Below are 17681 nucleotides of genomic sequence, written 5' to 3' on the forward strand. Positions count from 1 at the left end.
AAAAATGATCGGAAATGACCGATATTAGTGTTGAATCAATAGTTTTCGGGATCGATGAGAGAAACAATGACACTTCTTATGCAGTTTCAATCCAAGTTCAGCCTTGATAGTTGGGGAGGGGGAGGGTATAACGTAGAGGAGGGGGATAAACATTTAAAAATGATCTAAAATGACTAATATTAGTGTCGAATTCATAATTTTAGGACCAGCTGAGATTAACAGTGACAATTATGATGCCGTATGCCTCAAAACGGAGGAGGGGTAGGGGGAGCTATATATAATAATGATCGAAAATGATCAATATTAGTGTCTAATCCATAGTTTTCGGGATCATTCAGATGAACAGTGATATTTCCGATCCTGTTTAAATCCAAAATCAGCCAGCCACTTGGGAGAGGGGGAGAAAGAGATATATAAAAAGGATCGAAAATGACCACTATCAGTGTCAAATTTATAGTTTTCTGTGTCCCTTAGATGAACAGTGATAATTTCGAACCCGTTTAAATCCCAATTTAAACTCCCAACTTGGGGGAGGGGAGGAGAGAGATTTAAAAATATTTGAAAATGACCGATGTTAAAGCTGAATCCACATTTTGGGGGGGGGGGGGTCGCTGAGATGAACAGTGTCAATTCCGATGCCGTGGCCCGCAACATGGGGAGGGGGAAATATATATATATGTATATATATAAATGATCAAAAATGACTAATAGTGTTGAATCTATAGTTTTTGCGGCCGTCGAAATTAACAGTGACACTTCTGATTCTGTTTAAATCTATTTTCAGAACCGACACTTGGGGGAATGAGGAGGGGTGACATACATTAAAATGATCGAAAATGAGCAATATCAGTATTGAATCCATAATTTTCTTGGTCACTAAGATAAACATTGATACTTACGATGCAGCATAGATCCAAATTCAGTCATACAACTTGGGTTATTTGGGAAGGGGGACATCACATTTCAGCATAAAATGTGAGTTATTATCAATCTACAACATCGTATCATGTGATCTTCAGAACTTGGTAACAAGCTACATGATTCATATCATAAGATATACATCAAAAAGGTAAGAATTTTTTTTCGGAAACGACATAGATATATAAAGAATAACTTGGTTACATATCGAAAAGTTGATTTTTAGGCAAAAATGAACTACAAAGAAATATATTGAGCTACGCTAAACTACATCTGAACCGTCGCATTAAATGGAATTTGGAAGATGGTGATAAGCCGTATAGGAAACACCATACGATATAAACATAGAATTGAAAAAGTTTTTCGAAACGAAATAGATAAACAAAGTACAAAGATGTTCATTTAAATTATTTATTTCAACCCAGCGAAGCGGGTAATATGTGCTAGTAATAAATATATATGTTATTTTGTTATATTGAGTATACTTTATAACCATTTTGAAGGTTGAAATTCTGACTGTAATCGTTATCAGCTACCTCAAAAGTATGATGAAACTAGTTTTCAGCCTATTTGGAGAAGTTTCAAAACATTTTGCCCGCCATATTGGATTCGCCCACTGGCAGATCGAGGGGGGGGGCGGAGGAGGCGACCGCCCCCCCCAAAGGTCTGGTTTTTACTTCCAGCATTTATCGTTGGAAAATACAAATATGGTGTTTTCCCGACCGATTCAATCTGTGTGACAAGCCTAGCAGAGTCTAATCAAAATGGGTGGTACTTAAAAGTACTGAATAGTATTAATACAGACATATTTGAAGTGTGAACACTTCTGTCCCTAGTTCCTTGAGGCGGTCACCATAAGCCCCAAAGGAGTGAGAATGATTCATTCGTTGAACGAACAGCTGTAGGAAGGAGGGTAAGACGCCTCACCCTTTGAACTAAAAAGATATATTTTAAAATTGTGTCCTAGAAAAAGGATATGGAAATGGAATTCGTATCCCGAAACTTCAAGTACCTGTACCTTGAATAAAGAGAAATATATAATCTTTAGCGCCCCTTATCTAAAAGTTCTCTGAATCTGAGACTTTTCAGTTGGTTGATTGATTGTTATGTATTTACGTCGTTTGTCAAAAGCGATGCTTTACAGAACGAGAACTAGAGTTTAAAGTTGGATCTGAACCACTATAGTGCGTTCTATGCTCATTCACCGGGAATCAAATCACAGAACTTCATGCATCAAAGATACGTTCGCTAGCTACTAGATCAACAAAGAGAGCCGTGACTTTTGGGGTTCAAACACGGAAACATTAGGAAGGGACCAGAGATTTATTGTGACTTTTAATGGCATTTCATCTTTTCTTGGGAAATAACACGGGCTGTTATATAAAGGACGAAGTCCTGAGTGAGTAACTAATCGCACAGGCCAAACCGCTCAAGCTAGAAACTTGGAATTCAGACTGTAGATAAGATTTCTGGCGTAGGGTATCACTAAGGAAGGATTTCTTGGAAATTCGAAGGGAAGGGGTGGCCATCTCTCCGAATCTCTTAAGGATGAAGACTTGAAATTTGGTATTTGGAGTTCTCATTTTAAGTAATTTGACACGCGTTTCAACGTTTTTCGATACTTTAGTAAAATGGGGAGAAAAGGGAGGGGAAGAAAAGGGGGCGGGGATTGCAATTATAAAAATAAGATATCAATATCTAAGAATCTTCGAAGGTTAGAAACATGAAATTTGGTATATGGACTTCTCACTCAAAATAATTCAATATGTATTTAAGCGTTTTTGATATTTTACCTAGAACGAAAGAAAAGGGACGGTTATTATTACTCTTATTATTATTATTATTATTATTATTATTATTATTATTATTATTATTATTATTATTATTATTATTATTATTATTATTATTATAAGATGCTCATATCTCGGGATCCTTTACGGTTAGAGATATGAAAGTTGGTAGTTTAATTTTTCATTTAAAATAATTAAACATATATTTGAGCGTTTTTTGCCACTTAATGTAGAAGGGAAGGAAAACATGTGGGGGTGGTTCACTAAAATGCCTTATGAGGTGTTTGAATTTCGTGACAGGGTTTTAGCTCATTCCAATGGTATATGAAAGATATACGTAGAAGGAAGAAGCCGAAAATTGTGCCATGGTAAAACGTAGAAGCATTTGCTATACTGTGTGAGGCCGTATGCAGAGCAAATTGGGGGTCTGGGGGCGAAGACCTACCTAGGCGAAGGCTAGTATAATATAATTTTATTGTTGTAAGCATAGCTATAATTATATTATGTTTCTAACAACTGCATTTAAGAAATTACCTAATAGAGCCAATTTCCAACCCCGTATTCCTAGTCTGGTCTAATGCTTTTTTCTTTCATACTCAATTATACCACTGCAGAGGTGTATTCATACAAAATACCCTATACAAAGCATCAGCCGAAAGAACATTTCAACACTAAAGAGGATGAAGACATGGCTACGGTCCCGGATGGGTGCAGATCGAATTAGCGACCTGGCACTATTATATACGCACCGAGACAAACATAGATTATGATCGTGTCATCGACAGATTTGCCAGGAACAAGATAGGGCGTAGATTTGAGTTTGTGCTATAACTTTCACAGAGATGGACTGCAAGGTGACTAAGGCCCATCGTGGTGTTTGCCCGTAATTATTTTCAACTTGTGGGTACTCCACAAAAGTCATGAGCCTGAGTATAAGTTGAACTCCTTGATGTATCTGAATCGCAAACAAAATCAAGAAAGGTGAACGAACTCGAAAAAGTTTCTGAAATTGCTTTTTTAAAAATCTTTAACTGAAACAAAAGGGCACAACCACAATCGTAAAAGATGTGTACCGGTATATAGGCTTTATTATATTTTCAATAAACAGTTATATATTATGCATATGATATTTGTTTGTTTAACGTCCCACGTGTGTGCCAAAATGGCTAAAGGAGACGTGGACCTACTGATTATAGTGGAATACGAACCACTTTTCGTTCAACTGTACCCCCACCGGGAATCGAATCCGGGATCACGCGCACCAAAGGCAAGCGTGTTGGCCATTAGACCAAACGGGGTTCATATTATATCTGAGATGAAAGAAAAACAAGTTATACGTACTTTATTCTCTATTGGTAATTTCGTTTAAAGGTGATAATTTTTTCAAAATTAAATTTTAATTCGCATTTTAAAAAAATATCTGATATTGTCAAATAATATCGCCAGTCGGTATGTTTTAGGAAATATAGTTTGTGTGCTGTAATGAACGGAAACATCACTTTGGTTTTACATTTCTGATCTTCTTTCGTTCATTTTGTTGTAGACTTTGCTAATCTTTCAGTTTTTTTTATTAGTTATACATTATAATAGCTTATATTGTAATTCTATATAATTTTAATTCATGTAAAATTTATACACATTTCGTGCTATATCTGACAAAATTTCTGTTGAGTTTGTGTAAGAGAAAGTTTAGTATTGATATTTTTGCTGTTTCATTATTTGCAGTATTTTACTGAATACATTGTGCATTTACCTTCATAGTGATTTATATGGTTAAGGAGTACTGCAATATATTATATTTATGTAGGATTTATCTTCACAATTCATTTCTTTGTATGTTAACGCTGTAGGTTAACTTCAAATTGTCGCTCTGGGTTCCTGTTAGTAGTACAGTACAATGCTTAAATGCAGCTATGATTAGTATTATGTATTAGAAAGTGTATCCATTTCATTCTCCTGTACTTGATCTGTGCCCTTGAATGCGCAGGTCATAGTTCTTTTAAGGCAAAAACCATAACATCCTTATTTCGGGGGAAAGTCACGAAATTCAAGTTCGGGCAATCACTACTACGAGGAATAATCACGGAGCCACTAAACATCCTTGGAGTTCAGTTTGAATGTTATATTTTTTTTCTTTTCAATTTTCAATTTGCTGAATTATATCTGATATAAACAGAAATGAAAGCAATATGTAAAGATTGCCCCCCTATATTTTGGCCCATTTGAACACTGTGTGCCATATACTATTAAACATCACTTTATAATTAATAATTGTATTTTTTTAAGCTACCAAGAAACGTATACAGAAATATCATAATGTATTTTGTTGACATTTTGTATTATTATTTATGCATGTATACTTTTGTTATTTATTTTCGCGTGCACTGAATCTGTCGTTTTGTTTTTCAACTGCTGTTCCGCAATTGTTATTCAAAATATAAATGATTAGAGCAAATTGTACACTTTTTCGCTAAAATGAATGCCATAGTCAATACAGTATTTTCTTTTGTGCAAGTACTTTGCAAGACAGCGCATTTGATATATTGCGGTGACTAGTGAATTATGACACCGCCATGTCTCCGAAATGAAAGTGCGTATTTAATTTAAATCTTCAGAATACTTTCATTAAAAAAATAAAATAAAATAAAATAAAATAAAATAAAAAGAAAAAAACTTACAAATTCGGGTCTCAAAATGGAATCTGGGAATCAGGTTTAGCTAAATCAGGTTTATCTACCCCTCTCCCTCCAGTCCCGCATTCATATGCGTCCGATTTTTTCAAAGTAAAATTCTGGTCACCTTGAGGCTACACTCATCTTCCAGGAAGCGAACCCCCCACCCCCAAACGATCCTTCTGGATCCGCTAGTGGATTCGCCATGTTGAATTTTTGATTTTTGACCTCATAATCGTTATTGTCGACCTCATAAAATATGATGAAACTAGTTTCCAGCCTATTTGAGGAATCTTTAAAAATGTTTACCCGCCATTTTGAATTTTTATTTTTTGACCTCATAATCGTTATCAGCGACTTCGAATACTATATATTTATAGTATGATACAAATCGAACAAGTTTTCATATTTTGATCAGCTTTTTGGGATTTCAGCGCACTGTGCGTTCCTAAAACTCGTCTTACCAAAGAGAAGCATTCATCAATCTAGGACTTTTTCAAAAAAAATAAGTTCTGACTCCTTTTTCTTACTCTTACCTTTTCACATTTGTGTAATCATTTATTAATGAACAGTAAAATAAGCTTAAATAATTTTTTTAGTAATTAGGTCTAACGTTAATGATTTCATTTATTTATTTATTTTAAACTTGTATGTATTTATATTTTACAATTTTACATCATTTTATGTTTCCTGCAATTAGGTTCGACATAAAAGTTGTCATAAAATGTGTAGAATAATTTTATTATTGATCTCAAATTTTATGTAATAAAATTTTAAAATGTACGGTACACAAGAAAAAATATTATAAAGTGCTGGCCTGTACTAAATATGAATAAGAGCGAATTTTGGTATTAAAAGCTGTGTTTTTAATCATAAACGTGGGGCAGGAAGTGAATAATTATCGAATTCCAGCCTGCCTTTCCGCTATATTAGGCCGGATAATCGGAAGTTACTGTTAACTACTCGCTACTGAGTGTATAGCTTATTCCGTTATGCAACCAAAAGTGTTCTGAAGTTGTGATGTAGTGTATAAAATCCAGGAGAACTTCGTGATTTAATTTTGTTTCTCATTCTAAAACTATGATCGACTTCAAGAATTGATTGAATGTGAAAATATCTCATAATAAAATGTGCAAACAACAACAAAATAATAATAATAATAAATAAAAATAAAACACTTTTTTAAAATACTTTATTTCAACCTAAAAAGAAAGATCGCACTAAAAGGTAAAAAGAAATTCTGGTTTGAAGAAAATTACATTTAAGAAATATGCATGACCGTAAAGAAAAGCAGCACTCTTCATATACAATCAAATGTCAGATTTGAAGCATTTATGTGCTTGTACATTGTAACGTCTTAATACACCACCATCCCCCCTCCCCCAAAAAAAAGGAAAACACGGCAACGACACTGGACAAGGAGAGTGAAGACTTCCTCCACGTAATTAAATATTTTGAATATATTGCAGAAATCATAGCTATGTAGTAATATGATAATTCTAGCAATAAATTCTAATAAGATAAAAATGAGCACATTATTACTGGTAAACTACATAGTCTCCAATAGTCGTGGTTCGATTTTATAGCGTCACAGATATGAAGTATAATGAATATAGCCTTTATCATTATCCTCTAAACTATTTCTGGTACTTTCATAGGTTAAATGAGAATTCAAGGTTTGAAAACGAAACAATTTATAGCAACTATTCAATTTTAAATTAAAAAAGGGTGAATTCAATATCATAAGGATTACTAAGGACCCCACAAAATTGCCACAAAGGCTTTAAACTATATAATAAGCAAATGGTGCTATAGATACAACAAGATCAAATAGAATAATGTCCCCTAGCTATAAAGAAAAGTCAAAAATATCGTTACGGCAGTAATGAGCACAAACTATTTATCATGACTATCATTCTATTATAAATAGTAAGAACACAACTTACCAAATTTTAATAATGGGATCCGAACTATACAATGAAGAATGCACACATACTCGATATCATCAGAACTTCCTATATAATATGATTCACTACAATATTTTCTCCATGCCCCCGTTTTAGTCATTCATATATATATATATATATATATATATATATTGAAAAAAGTAATTTTCTTGGAAACTTCTTTTTTTAAACTTTTAGTACGATTTCTTTTATTTTCTTTGTTATTCTTTTCAAGCAAAGCATATTTTAAAAACTATTTTTTTTCTCTTCGTATATTATTATTTCGCTCTGCTTCTCTCCATCTCATTAGTTTCATTAAATTCCATCTACTGTCACTAGCAGCACTTTATTTTCAACCTGGTAGCATTGTCACACGACAGAGCATTCCAACATCCCATCCATGTGGACGATTCACAGCTTTCTGTTTAATATTGTATTTTACTTTCCTTACTTCCCCTCCTCTCCTTACTTCCCTTACTCTCCTTATTTCCCCCTTCTTATATGAAGAAAGATTTTAGCGAAAGAGCTCATAGTCTACTTTTCTTAGTATGTGTGATTATGTTTTGACTATATTTTGGTAAGTAATTTATATATATATTATTAGTATATATAATATCGTTGTGGGATTTTTACAGACCTGGAAAGTCGGGGAACATATATTTGGTCAGGGTAGCATATAAGTAATCAGAGAATTTTACCAAATACACATCTTGCGAATAAAAAAAATACATAAATAAACTAAAATTTTAAAAAAATCAGAATAGGCTAGAGCAGGGTGTTACAAGCTTCCTTTCCTTACCAAGTGATACATACAAGCAGTTGTGAGAAGTGATGAAAATGTGGTTTATTTTATCGTACAGTAATGTTACTGTGGAACGTGATTTTTCTGTTAACAAATCACTTTTCGTGGAGAACATGTGTGAATAAACTACTGTGTCAACGAAATGAGCATGGTGTTATCTATGAGGCAGGCGGAATTAGGCAAATATCGATTGATAGAAAAATGTTACACTATATTCGAGGAGCTCAGCGAAGATTCTAAGAACACTTAGAGAGAAACTGAGTTAAAACTGCTTAAAGAGAAAAAAGAATCGAGTAAGAGACCCCATACACTTAGATATCAAATACAAAGTGCAAGAATTGCGAAATGAGCACATTCCGTGGAATTAGACATTGACATTAAAGCAGTGCAAGAACTGAAAAAAAAGAAAGAAAGAAAAAGAAAAAGTAAAAAAGGAAAGAAGAGAAATAACCAGAAGTAGCATTTAACATTTTAGGTGTTATTTCGTAAGTAGTTTGTTTCAATCGAGATGTAAATATGTAACTGAGCACTCAATTGAAATTCCATATCACCAGTATACGTGGATTACGTATAGTATTATAGTTCACGAAACAGGTGGAATTAAAATAACAGAAATTGAAGACAAAAAGATTAAAATATGATATAAACATTTAGGAATGTTCATATATTTCTTACTTTGTAACTAAACATTAAAATGTAATATTAAAAATAACCTGAAAAATAGAACATAAAGGTGAGGTATGCTTGGCTATATGGAGAGAAGGAGACCTAAAAAAGAAGTCAGGAAAATTTATATTGAAGTCAGGGAAATTAAAACTTAAGATATCTGTAGGGACCCTGCAGTAAAGCGTCTCGTGAAAATGTAAAATAATATTAATTGAATATGCTTATATCTAATCCGTCTTAATTTACTTAACAGTGTCATATGTATCGGTTTAGAGCTTAGCTAGTAATGACTGGAATTGTTTCCCACATTTATCTCTCGAAGTAATTGAAACGAAAAGTTACCTAGATCAAACCACTCAGTATTGCCAGTATCTTCCCTCGCAGATTCCATTGCTTTTTTCACAGCGAAAAACACTGAACAGGACATGCAGAGAGGTGGCTCACCAGTTGCTGTAAAAGAAAATGTTTATAAGCCTATCTAAATTTCTACATTTGAGTATATCAACTACATCATCACACAGGCTCGGACTGGTCCAGGTGGCTAGGCAATGATCGCCGCCCAGAAAGGGGCCAAATGAAAATTTTAATAAAGAGAGAAGGTCAGGAGGAAGAGGAAAAAATTAGGAAAACGTGTGCGACAACTAATATTCTTGTGAACAGTCACGGCAGTAATCTGCATCTCTTTGAGCTTTCCATTAAAATTTTGTTGTGACTCGTCCTGTATAAAGTAAGAATGGACCATCTCAGCTTTAGAGTCATGTGGATTCAAGCAAAACAATAGTTAAATCTAACACGCTTCCTATCGCGGCATATAAAAGGGAGCCGAAGGTATAGTGGCCTGACAATTTTATTCTTGAGAGTTTAGTTTGCTGGCCTAGGAAAAGTAATAATTTGAAACCCAACAGAAAGAGATCTGAAATCACTTTCGTGATTTATCATATCATGGCGTCGCACCGTTGCCTCTATAACAAAACCCCGTGGTTTTGGCATTGTGGAGTCACTTATGAGTGTTAGACACACACACTTGCATGACCAACATGCATGAAAGATTTGTTTCATCATACATGTTGGGGCAAGTTTTTGCCCACACACGTATCAACTTGCTTTCTAACTTATTAGAAGAATGAATCGGAGAAAAGAGTCGCGTGATTCTTAGGCTGTCATGATTGGCGGACCTAAATATAAAACAACCAACTTACATGAACGAGCACATACGCGATAAACATGTGTGAAGAATGGCAAAACCATCATACATGTTTACAGAAGATTTTGAAAACTTCCAACATGCATAAACGAGGCCATACACGATCAACTTGTCTGTGGTTTTATCATTTTTCGTGAATGTTGGAAGGTTTCTTCGTGCATGTGTCTGCGTGTATGGGTCCCTATCAGTAGTTGCCAATTTTATCAGCCAAGAAGTCGAACCGCGGTCAGCTATTCAAACTTTGTGTTACTGTAAAGTAGTGTATGTCATCGTATCATTTCGAAAATTACCGTGGGAACGTAGGTTAGTGCTATTGTAACGAGTGGATTATAAATTCGGACTTTTTGAATCTACAGCATTGGTCAGTGAAAATTTATTAAATTCTTCGTACATATGTGTTTCTTTTAAATAAAATTGTGTATTCATATACTACAATTGCTATTACAGTAAGAACTGGATTTAGGGATAAAATTACGTAAATCGAAATGAAAATTTATTACACCAATTTCCGGTAGCAATATTAAGATTTACTATTGATATTTTTTTTCATTATTTATTATCACGTCGCAACCATAGTAGGTAATTCCATTAGGAGCACCGTGTAGGCCTATATGTGCACAGAATTGGCATAAATCCACCGAGTCTGGGTACTTGACATAGTTCATGGACCACAAGTGCTTACTGATATTCATGTCCTTACGAGAAGATTTTGTCGAGCTTGTTTCAGAGGGTATGTCCCCTCCAAAAAATACAACGTATTTTCGAGTACGTGCAGGGGGCTCTGCTTTTCACCTTATCGTACCCCTTGTTCACGAATACTGAAACAGCCAGTGCTGACTTTGAATTAATTTGACCGTAGTTCTTTATCAACAAATTATAAATTTCAGCCATCCCAAGGCGAGATGAAAAAATATATGCCAATGATTACTAATTTACTTATATAAGATGTTGTTTGGTTTGATAAACTGGACAGTTTTGCACACCGTGACGTAACAGATATAAATTCGCATATTAGTTTAGCTGATTAGACATTTATATTTGTATATAAAAAAGTTGTTTTCCACTTTGTTTGCGTAGAAAGAGATTTTCATTTTGATTATGACAAGGCATTAGAGATACTGCAGCTGGTTCTAGCAAACTGTCTAGAATGCTGAAGTTATAATTCTGTCTGTGTTAGTCTCATAAATATTGTTACGTAACATATATCCTGATTTTATATTACTTTTATGGCATAATGTACGATGTGGCTACTAAAGAATAGTGTGCTTTTATTGAGGGAAAACAATGGGCAGTTGGAATAATGATGGTTCGGGGTATTGAGAATTCGGAGCCAACACGCTATGTCAGCCGCCGGGACCAACTAGTAGCCAGTCCGGCCCTGTCTTCACAAGATTCAAACTTTCATTTTTGAAAATATACAAAACAACAGCAGCTAATAGATTTATTAGCAAATATGATGGATCACGAAAAAGTAACCCCGTCAATATCTGCACTAACATATGCAGACCGATATTATGTAGGAATGTTTTACGAGACTCGATATTACGAAGGGAGTCCTTTCGTAGAAATGTACGTCTCGTTCCTTTATTTCAATTTTCAATATACATTCCATATTCTGCTGGAGTACTTTTTCATGGCCCCACCTTGTACATTGATCAGATATACTGTCAAGAAGACATATGCCTCAAATTTTTGAAAATAATATAGTATCTAAGTGGAAATCAGCTGTATAAAATAATAATTAGACGAACATTATTTGAAAAGTATAATGAGTTTTGTTTTTAGTATCTGTGGTTACTAGTTTCTGAATTGCTGACGAAAGAAATCACTTATTTCTAACTTTGATTTTATATTTGCAAACAATTAACATAGAACTTAATAAGTATATACAATAAGTTACAATAAGTATATACTAACCTTTTGATCTTAAAACACCAAACGGGTTAGGCGCATTCCTTCTAAGAGTAATTCTGAAATCGGCTGGAATATCCTTGCTGGAGGGAACGTTATATGTCTGTAAGTTTAATATATGCAAAGAGAAATTACTAGAAATTACTTTATAGAATTCCGTTTTAACTGACAGCAGTGTGGGTAGTAGTATCTTTCTAATAATAGTGATACGAAAAACAGTCAGAAGCTTTTTGTTAATCTTGTTATCAACCAACAAAAATTAATTTCATAAACTAAAGACAAAGACTACTAGTGATTGATTTGTAACCTCATATACCTTATAACTGTAAATGTTAAAAATTAAAAAAAAAACATTTAATATAGTTAAGAGTGAATACAATTACCTGAGCATTGTCAATATTCTAAAAGTTTAGCGATTATAAACAAACTAAACCTAGTGTAGAAACAACAAATCCCATAAGCATGTTGTGATAAAGTATAATAATAATAATCTAATCGAAAGAAGAATAGCTTATTGTAAGAACGCTGACAATATCAAGAGATTTGTGTGAAATGAAATTCTAAATAAAAACGGACAATATTAAAGAATTAAAATAAGCAAAATGATCAGAAATGAACTTAAAATGTCATGGTTAGCTTTGTGTTTGGAATAAAATGCTTGTTTAAAGAACTTGAGTTAAATAAAACACGGACCTGCACTTTAACGTAGATTCTGATCATAAGTGTGGAAAGTGTCGAGCTATTGAAGACATCGTACGAACATATGTATAAATAATTAAAGGAACAAATATAAAATTATTTCTAGAATTGTAAATACGATGTTTCAACATCTTGAATACAATATACTAATGAACGGATAATACAATATAATAAAAAATTAAAATTCTGAAGTGTTATAATGATTGGAAGGAATTTTATGTGCGTATCAAAAATAATTGAAAGTAGAAATTAATGGCGAGATGTTTTTCAATAGCAATTCCTTGTGTGAAAATAAAACATATTTGAAGTCTTTGATGATTTTGTTAACAAATTAATGTAATCCCCAGATGCAAAATTAGTTGGGTCAAGTAGGAAGACTATCGGACGGTTGGCTACTCATTGAATCAGATTGTTATCGGTAAAGAAACTTGCATTACTTTAATAACAAAAGATTATGTAAGTCCTTTGTCGGGTACCTGTAAGGTTTGTGTGATTTGTGTAGGACCTTTGGCCAAGTTAATTGATCCAACATAGGACCTTTTTGTATGCCATCCTTGGTGCAATATGTTTCTGGGTACCGTCCTAGCCAACACGTAACAATATTGATCCAACTAGTTTTGCTACTAAAGATTAGAATAGATGAACAGTACCTGCGATCTAGTATTCAGTAATTGTCCTGTGTTCGGATCATAAATTAATTCTTCAGTAAGCCAATAACCGATCCCCATAACGAAAGCTCCTTCTACTTGGCCGATATCTACCGCAGGACTCAGGCTCTTTCCTGCATCTTCTATGATGTCTACTCTTGTTATCTGATAAAAAAAATATAATTAAAATTAAATCAAAAGTTATTTTTAATAATTTCACAATACCAAAAATTCACATCTAGAATTTTTTGCAGAACATTCTTGTGGTATTAAGAAAGTATTCCTCTGCTACTTTGTTGCAGATATTTATATTTCTTGTAAAAGTAGCCAGAAAACTAGTTTCAGAGAAGGTTATACTTTTTCTTAAACGTGACGGACTATATTCAAACTAAGGTGTTTGTATAAGTCACGTTTCAAAATGATAGTAATTATTCCAATCTTATAAAACCTTAGACACCAACGAAAATGCACAAGATTTTGCCTTGATCATTTTCTAATGTGCCCGATTTTATATATATATATATATATATATATATATATATATATATATATATATATATATATATATATATATATATACAACTCTTGTAACAACTTATGAAGGGCTATGGTTGTATTGTTGGCCACATGGTTTTAATTTGGATGACCTTTAGTCAGTATATAAAGTATTATCGCCGTTATTTCTAGCTTCGTAAAGCGGAGTTCAATACCTCTTAATTGAGCAAGCTCTGCAATTGCTTCACGATGCTGGGTCAACAGACAATTCTGTCTCTCTATCCGAAATCGAACACAGAACCACACAATATAAATATCTCTAGGCACGTACAATAACATGGGAGCACAGTCACTCATATCCAGGATGTTTCACAACCATATGGTAGAAATTCAGAAATGTATTTCTTATATACGTGTCAAGAAATTATTTGTGAAAGTGTTTAGTTTTTACATTTCACAAATACTTTTCCGGCATAATTTTTAAAACTATAAATCACTGACATACATTTGACATGGTTTGCATAAAGCTTAATTGTTCTATCGAAATGAGTTGTACTATATTTAAAAGGTTATTTATTCCACATATATTTTAGATATGTTCCTCAGACGTCATACGTAAAAAGTAACGAAGATTGAAAAATTAAACTTTTTTTTCTCCGAAATTACTCATCAGACCTTTGTATTACAAGTATTTGCCACTGAATTTTCCCCGTTTTACTTTCAAGCGACGAAAGGAGAGAAGAACTTATGGTGATCGTGAAAGAAGTCGAATTTTCCGATGTGTTTTCAAGTTTGACCTTGAAACGACCCCGCAATGACCCTGAAATTACCTTGGCATGTCAAGGAAATGACAGTCGGATCTAGAGACACAAAAACATTTATGTAGTTTTTGTCCAGACTTTTGCAACGTTCCCTCTCGATTTCACCTTCAAATGACCGTGAACCTGACGTGATGGAGGTTAACTGACCTCGGATTCGGAATCAGCGACCCCAAATACCCTCGTATACCCAAATGAGACTCGTTCATACTTTATAGGTAAAACGCCGACCTAATTATTAATTTCAGTTTACGAGGGAGCGTATGCCTTTAAGTGACGATAATAATCAGCGGATATCTCAAAAGCGTGGAGTTTTAGGGTTTCGTGCCCATTGAGACTTTTCATCAGGGGACCAAAATACACAAAATACTACAATACCAGCCAATTTAATGGAAACCGGATTTCCATAAGCTCTGAGCGGGGTCCTTTGTCTTCTGCATCAATCAATATTTTAATGAAATCAAACAATTTGAAGCCATTGAAATTGAATGTAAGAATATTTTCGCCAATTTTGTACCAAATCTGCCAATTCCTTACTGAAAAATAAAACTCCATGTTTCTTTTGGTCTTGACCTATCTTAACGATTCCTTTCTAGCCTCACAGGTATTCTATTGCTATATGTCATAGTTATATGGATGAGTACAGGAGTCCATTTTCTTTAGTAGAACGTGGGTACATTGATTTACTCCTCTTAAATTTTAGGAGGGGTGCATTGAATCATTCTTTAAATTTTAAAATTATATATATATATATATATATATATATATATATATATATATATATATATATATATATATATATATATATATATATATAAGTGGTTTTCTGTTGAAGTTACCAAAAGTATGAACTTCGGTTAAAAACAGTCCATCACATGTCTCTCGAAGTTTATCGATTGGCTTTCTGTAGTGTTATCTTGAGATCCAATTGTTTGCAAGGAATCTGATTATACCATAATTAAGCATAAAAACATGTTTATTCATAAATATTTTTATATAAACAGATGAATAAGAAACAGAATAAGTGCAAGAAACTGATGAATAAGCGATTACTACATTTTTAGAACAGCTGAATCAAATAGGGTAAAATTTGCGAGGGTTGTTTGTTATTCTTAAATCCTATATGCTTAGTGAGATTTTTTTCTTCTTTTTAAAAATCTTAATCCCTAAAGAGGTTGAAAAGGGATTTTCTTCCACTATATTGTAACTGTTGAAACGCCAGACGTGACTGCATGACATTTTATATAAGGCGGTTTTGTGTTTAGGACATCACAAATTTGTCATACACATGTACTAATTCAATACAAGCAACCCAAGAAAAGAGGGAGGCTGTGAAATGCAAATAATTCATTAGTAGTACATTTACATTTGCGTTTCCAGGCGCTCAAGAAATTTCGCTTGCTTCACAGGGAATAATAAATTAAATACACGCCGAATATTATGTTGAACTTACCATAGATTCTCCCGTAAGCATATCAACTTCTACTTCAGCTAGAGTTGCTCCCCAAATATCGTAGCTAGTTATGTTGTCTCTTTTGGGGCTAACTCTAAAGAAATACAAAATAAAAACGAATAGAAACATGTCATTAAATAAAATGGTTATGCTAAATAAATGAAGGAAATAACTATCACCAAAGTTATTTGATTTTTATGCGACGTGACGTATATTTTCTTTAAGGGTTCTTAATCACCTCACTGCTTGGGGTTAAAAGTCTGCTAAGAATGAAAAAGCAAAGTCCTCCCTACTTAAAAATATGTTCCACAATAGTTTTCGTTAAAACATAAATTTGATTTTGAAGCTATATTGCAGATATTTTCTTTGAGGATTCTGAATTATTCCTCCCCTTAATTAAATCATACAACCAGTTAAATACTAATTAGATACAAAAAAGTTAACGGACACCAACAAAAGTGCTAAAAAGTAGAAATAATAAAGCAACATAAAGCAGAAAAAAAAGAATACAGCATTTAAAATCAGAAAATCATTCCTTACCATTATCTACAAAAAAAGAAGAAGAAGAAGTCTTTGCCAAGTCAAATTAGTGTCTGATATAAAATTAGTTTAAATGATAATTTTGTGTGGCATTAATTTGACTTGGCAGAGACTTCAACATTTTTATAGATAATGGTAATGAATGATTTTCTGATTTTAAGCGCTTTATAATAATAATAATAATAATAATAATAATAATAATAATAATAATAATAATAATAATAATAATAATAATAATAATAATAAGCTTTTAAGCACTTTCATTATTTTCTATTTTTTAGCACTTTTGTTGAAGTCAGTTAATATTGTTTTGTTTTTTTTAAATTCCATTTTCTGCTTTTAGTACGTTTTTGACTGAGAGATCTGTTATTTTTCTGTTTGTTTAATTGTTCCACTTTTTCGTTACCTCTATAGTTTAGTTAGATGCTTTAACTAAAGGTAGAATACTAACTTTCTATAATATGAGTCGGCCTATGAAACACGTGTGACTTTTGTATATATACTGTCTACGAGTTACGGAATTATGAGTGATCATACACACGGTTATGGCTAGCTGTAGCTCCAAAGATTATTGTTACATGTTCATGAAGTTCATAGGGGACTAGCAGAAAAGAATACTCTTTCAAACAAACAAACAAAAAAAAAATAGTAAAAATCTGTACACCTATACAGATAAACGGCTCGAATTAAGAACCTCCTCCTTTTTCGAAATCGGTTTAGGTTCTATGATAACTTTTGTAAATATTGTAATGTATGGAGAGAAGCGGTACACAGGCAGCTTTATTACAAAAGTTTCTATCCAAGTTTATGTACACTGAGTTACAAATGAGTAATGTCTCTACTGATAATCCTTTCTGTATGAGTCGGATCTCCTGCCCACTGCAGCGCGGAGACGGGTAAGAACCATCCTCTTGCCCGTAATAGCGCAGAGGTGGGTAATATCTGTGCCCAACGTAGCGCGGATATTGAAAAGGAACCTTTTGTCCAGAGCAGCTCAGAGGTAAGGTTAAGGACTCTCTCCTGCCCAAAGCAGCTTGGAGGGAAAGGTAGGAAGTGATCAGCTGGAACTGATGTCTTCTGACTCTTGACGTCATCTTTTATAGCTAGTTTTGGAGGCGGA

At 33.4% G+C, this 17681-nt stretch overlaps 1 protein-coding gene across 2 annotated transcripts in view; it reads right to left on the reverse strand.

Annotated features, from left to right (window-relative positions):
* LOC145688265 (uncharacterized) overlaps positions 1 to 17681 on the reverse strand; it is a 249611-nt gene that overhangs the window by 4186 nt on the left and 227744 nt on the right. For both annotated transcript variants that reach the window (XM_081762246.1, XM_081762247.1), the window contains exons 23-26: positions 16022 to 16115; positions 13259 to 13420; positions 11916 to 12012; positions 9137 to 9244 (exon numbers count right to left, since the gene is read on the reverse strand). In XM_081762246.1, the coding sequence (XP_081618372.1) occupies positions 9137 to 9244; positions 11916 to 12012; positions 13259 to 13420; positions 16022 to 16115 (461 nt within the window). The remainder of the gene's footprint in view (positions 1 to 9136; positions 9245 to 11915; positions 12013 to 13258; positions 13421 to 16021; positions 16116 to 17681) is intronic.

This window comes from Thermobia domestica, chromosome 6 (assembly GCF_964235325.1).
Source record: "Thermobia domestica chromosome 6, izTheDome1.hap1.1, whole genome shotgun sequence".
Classification (NCBI taxonomy): domain Eukaryota; kingdom Metazoa; phylum Arthropoda; class Insecta; order Zygentoma; family Lepismatidae; genus Thermobia; species Thermobia domestica.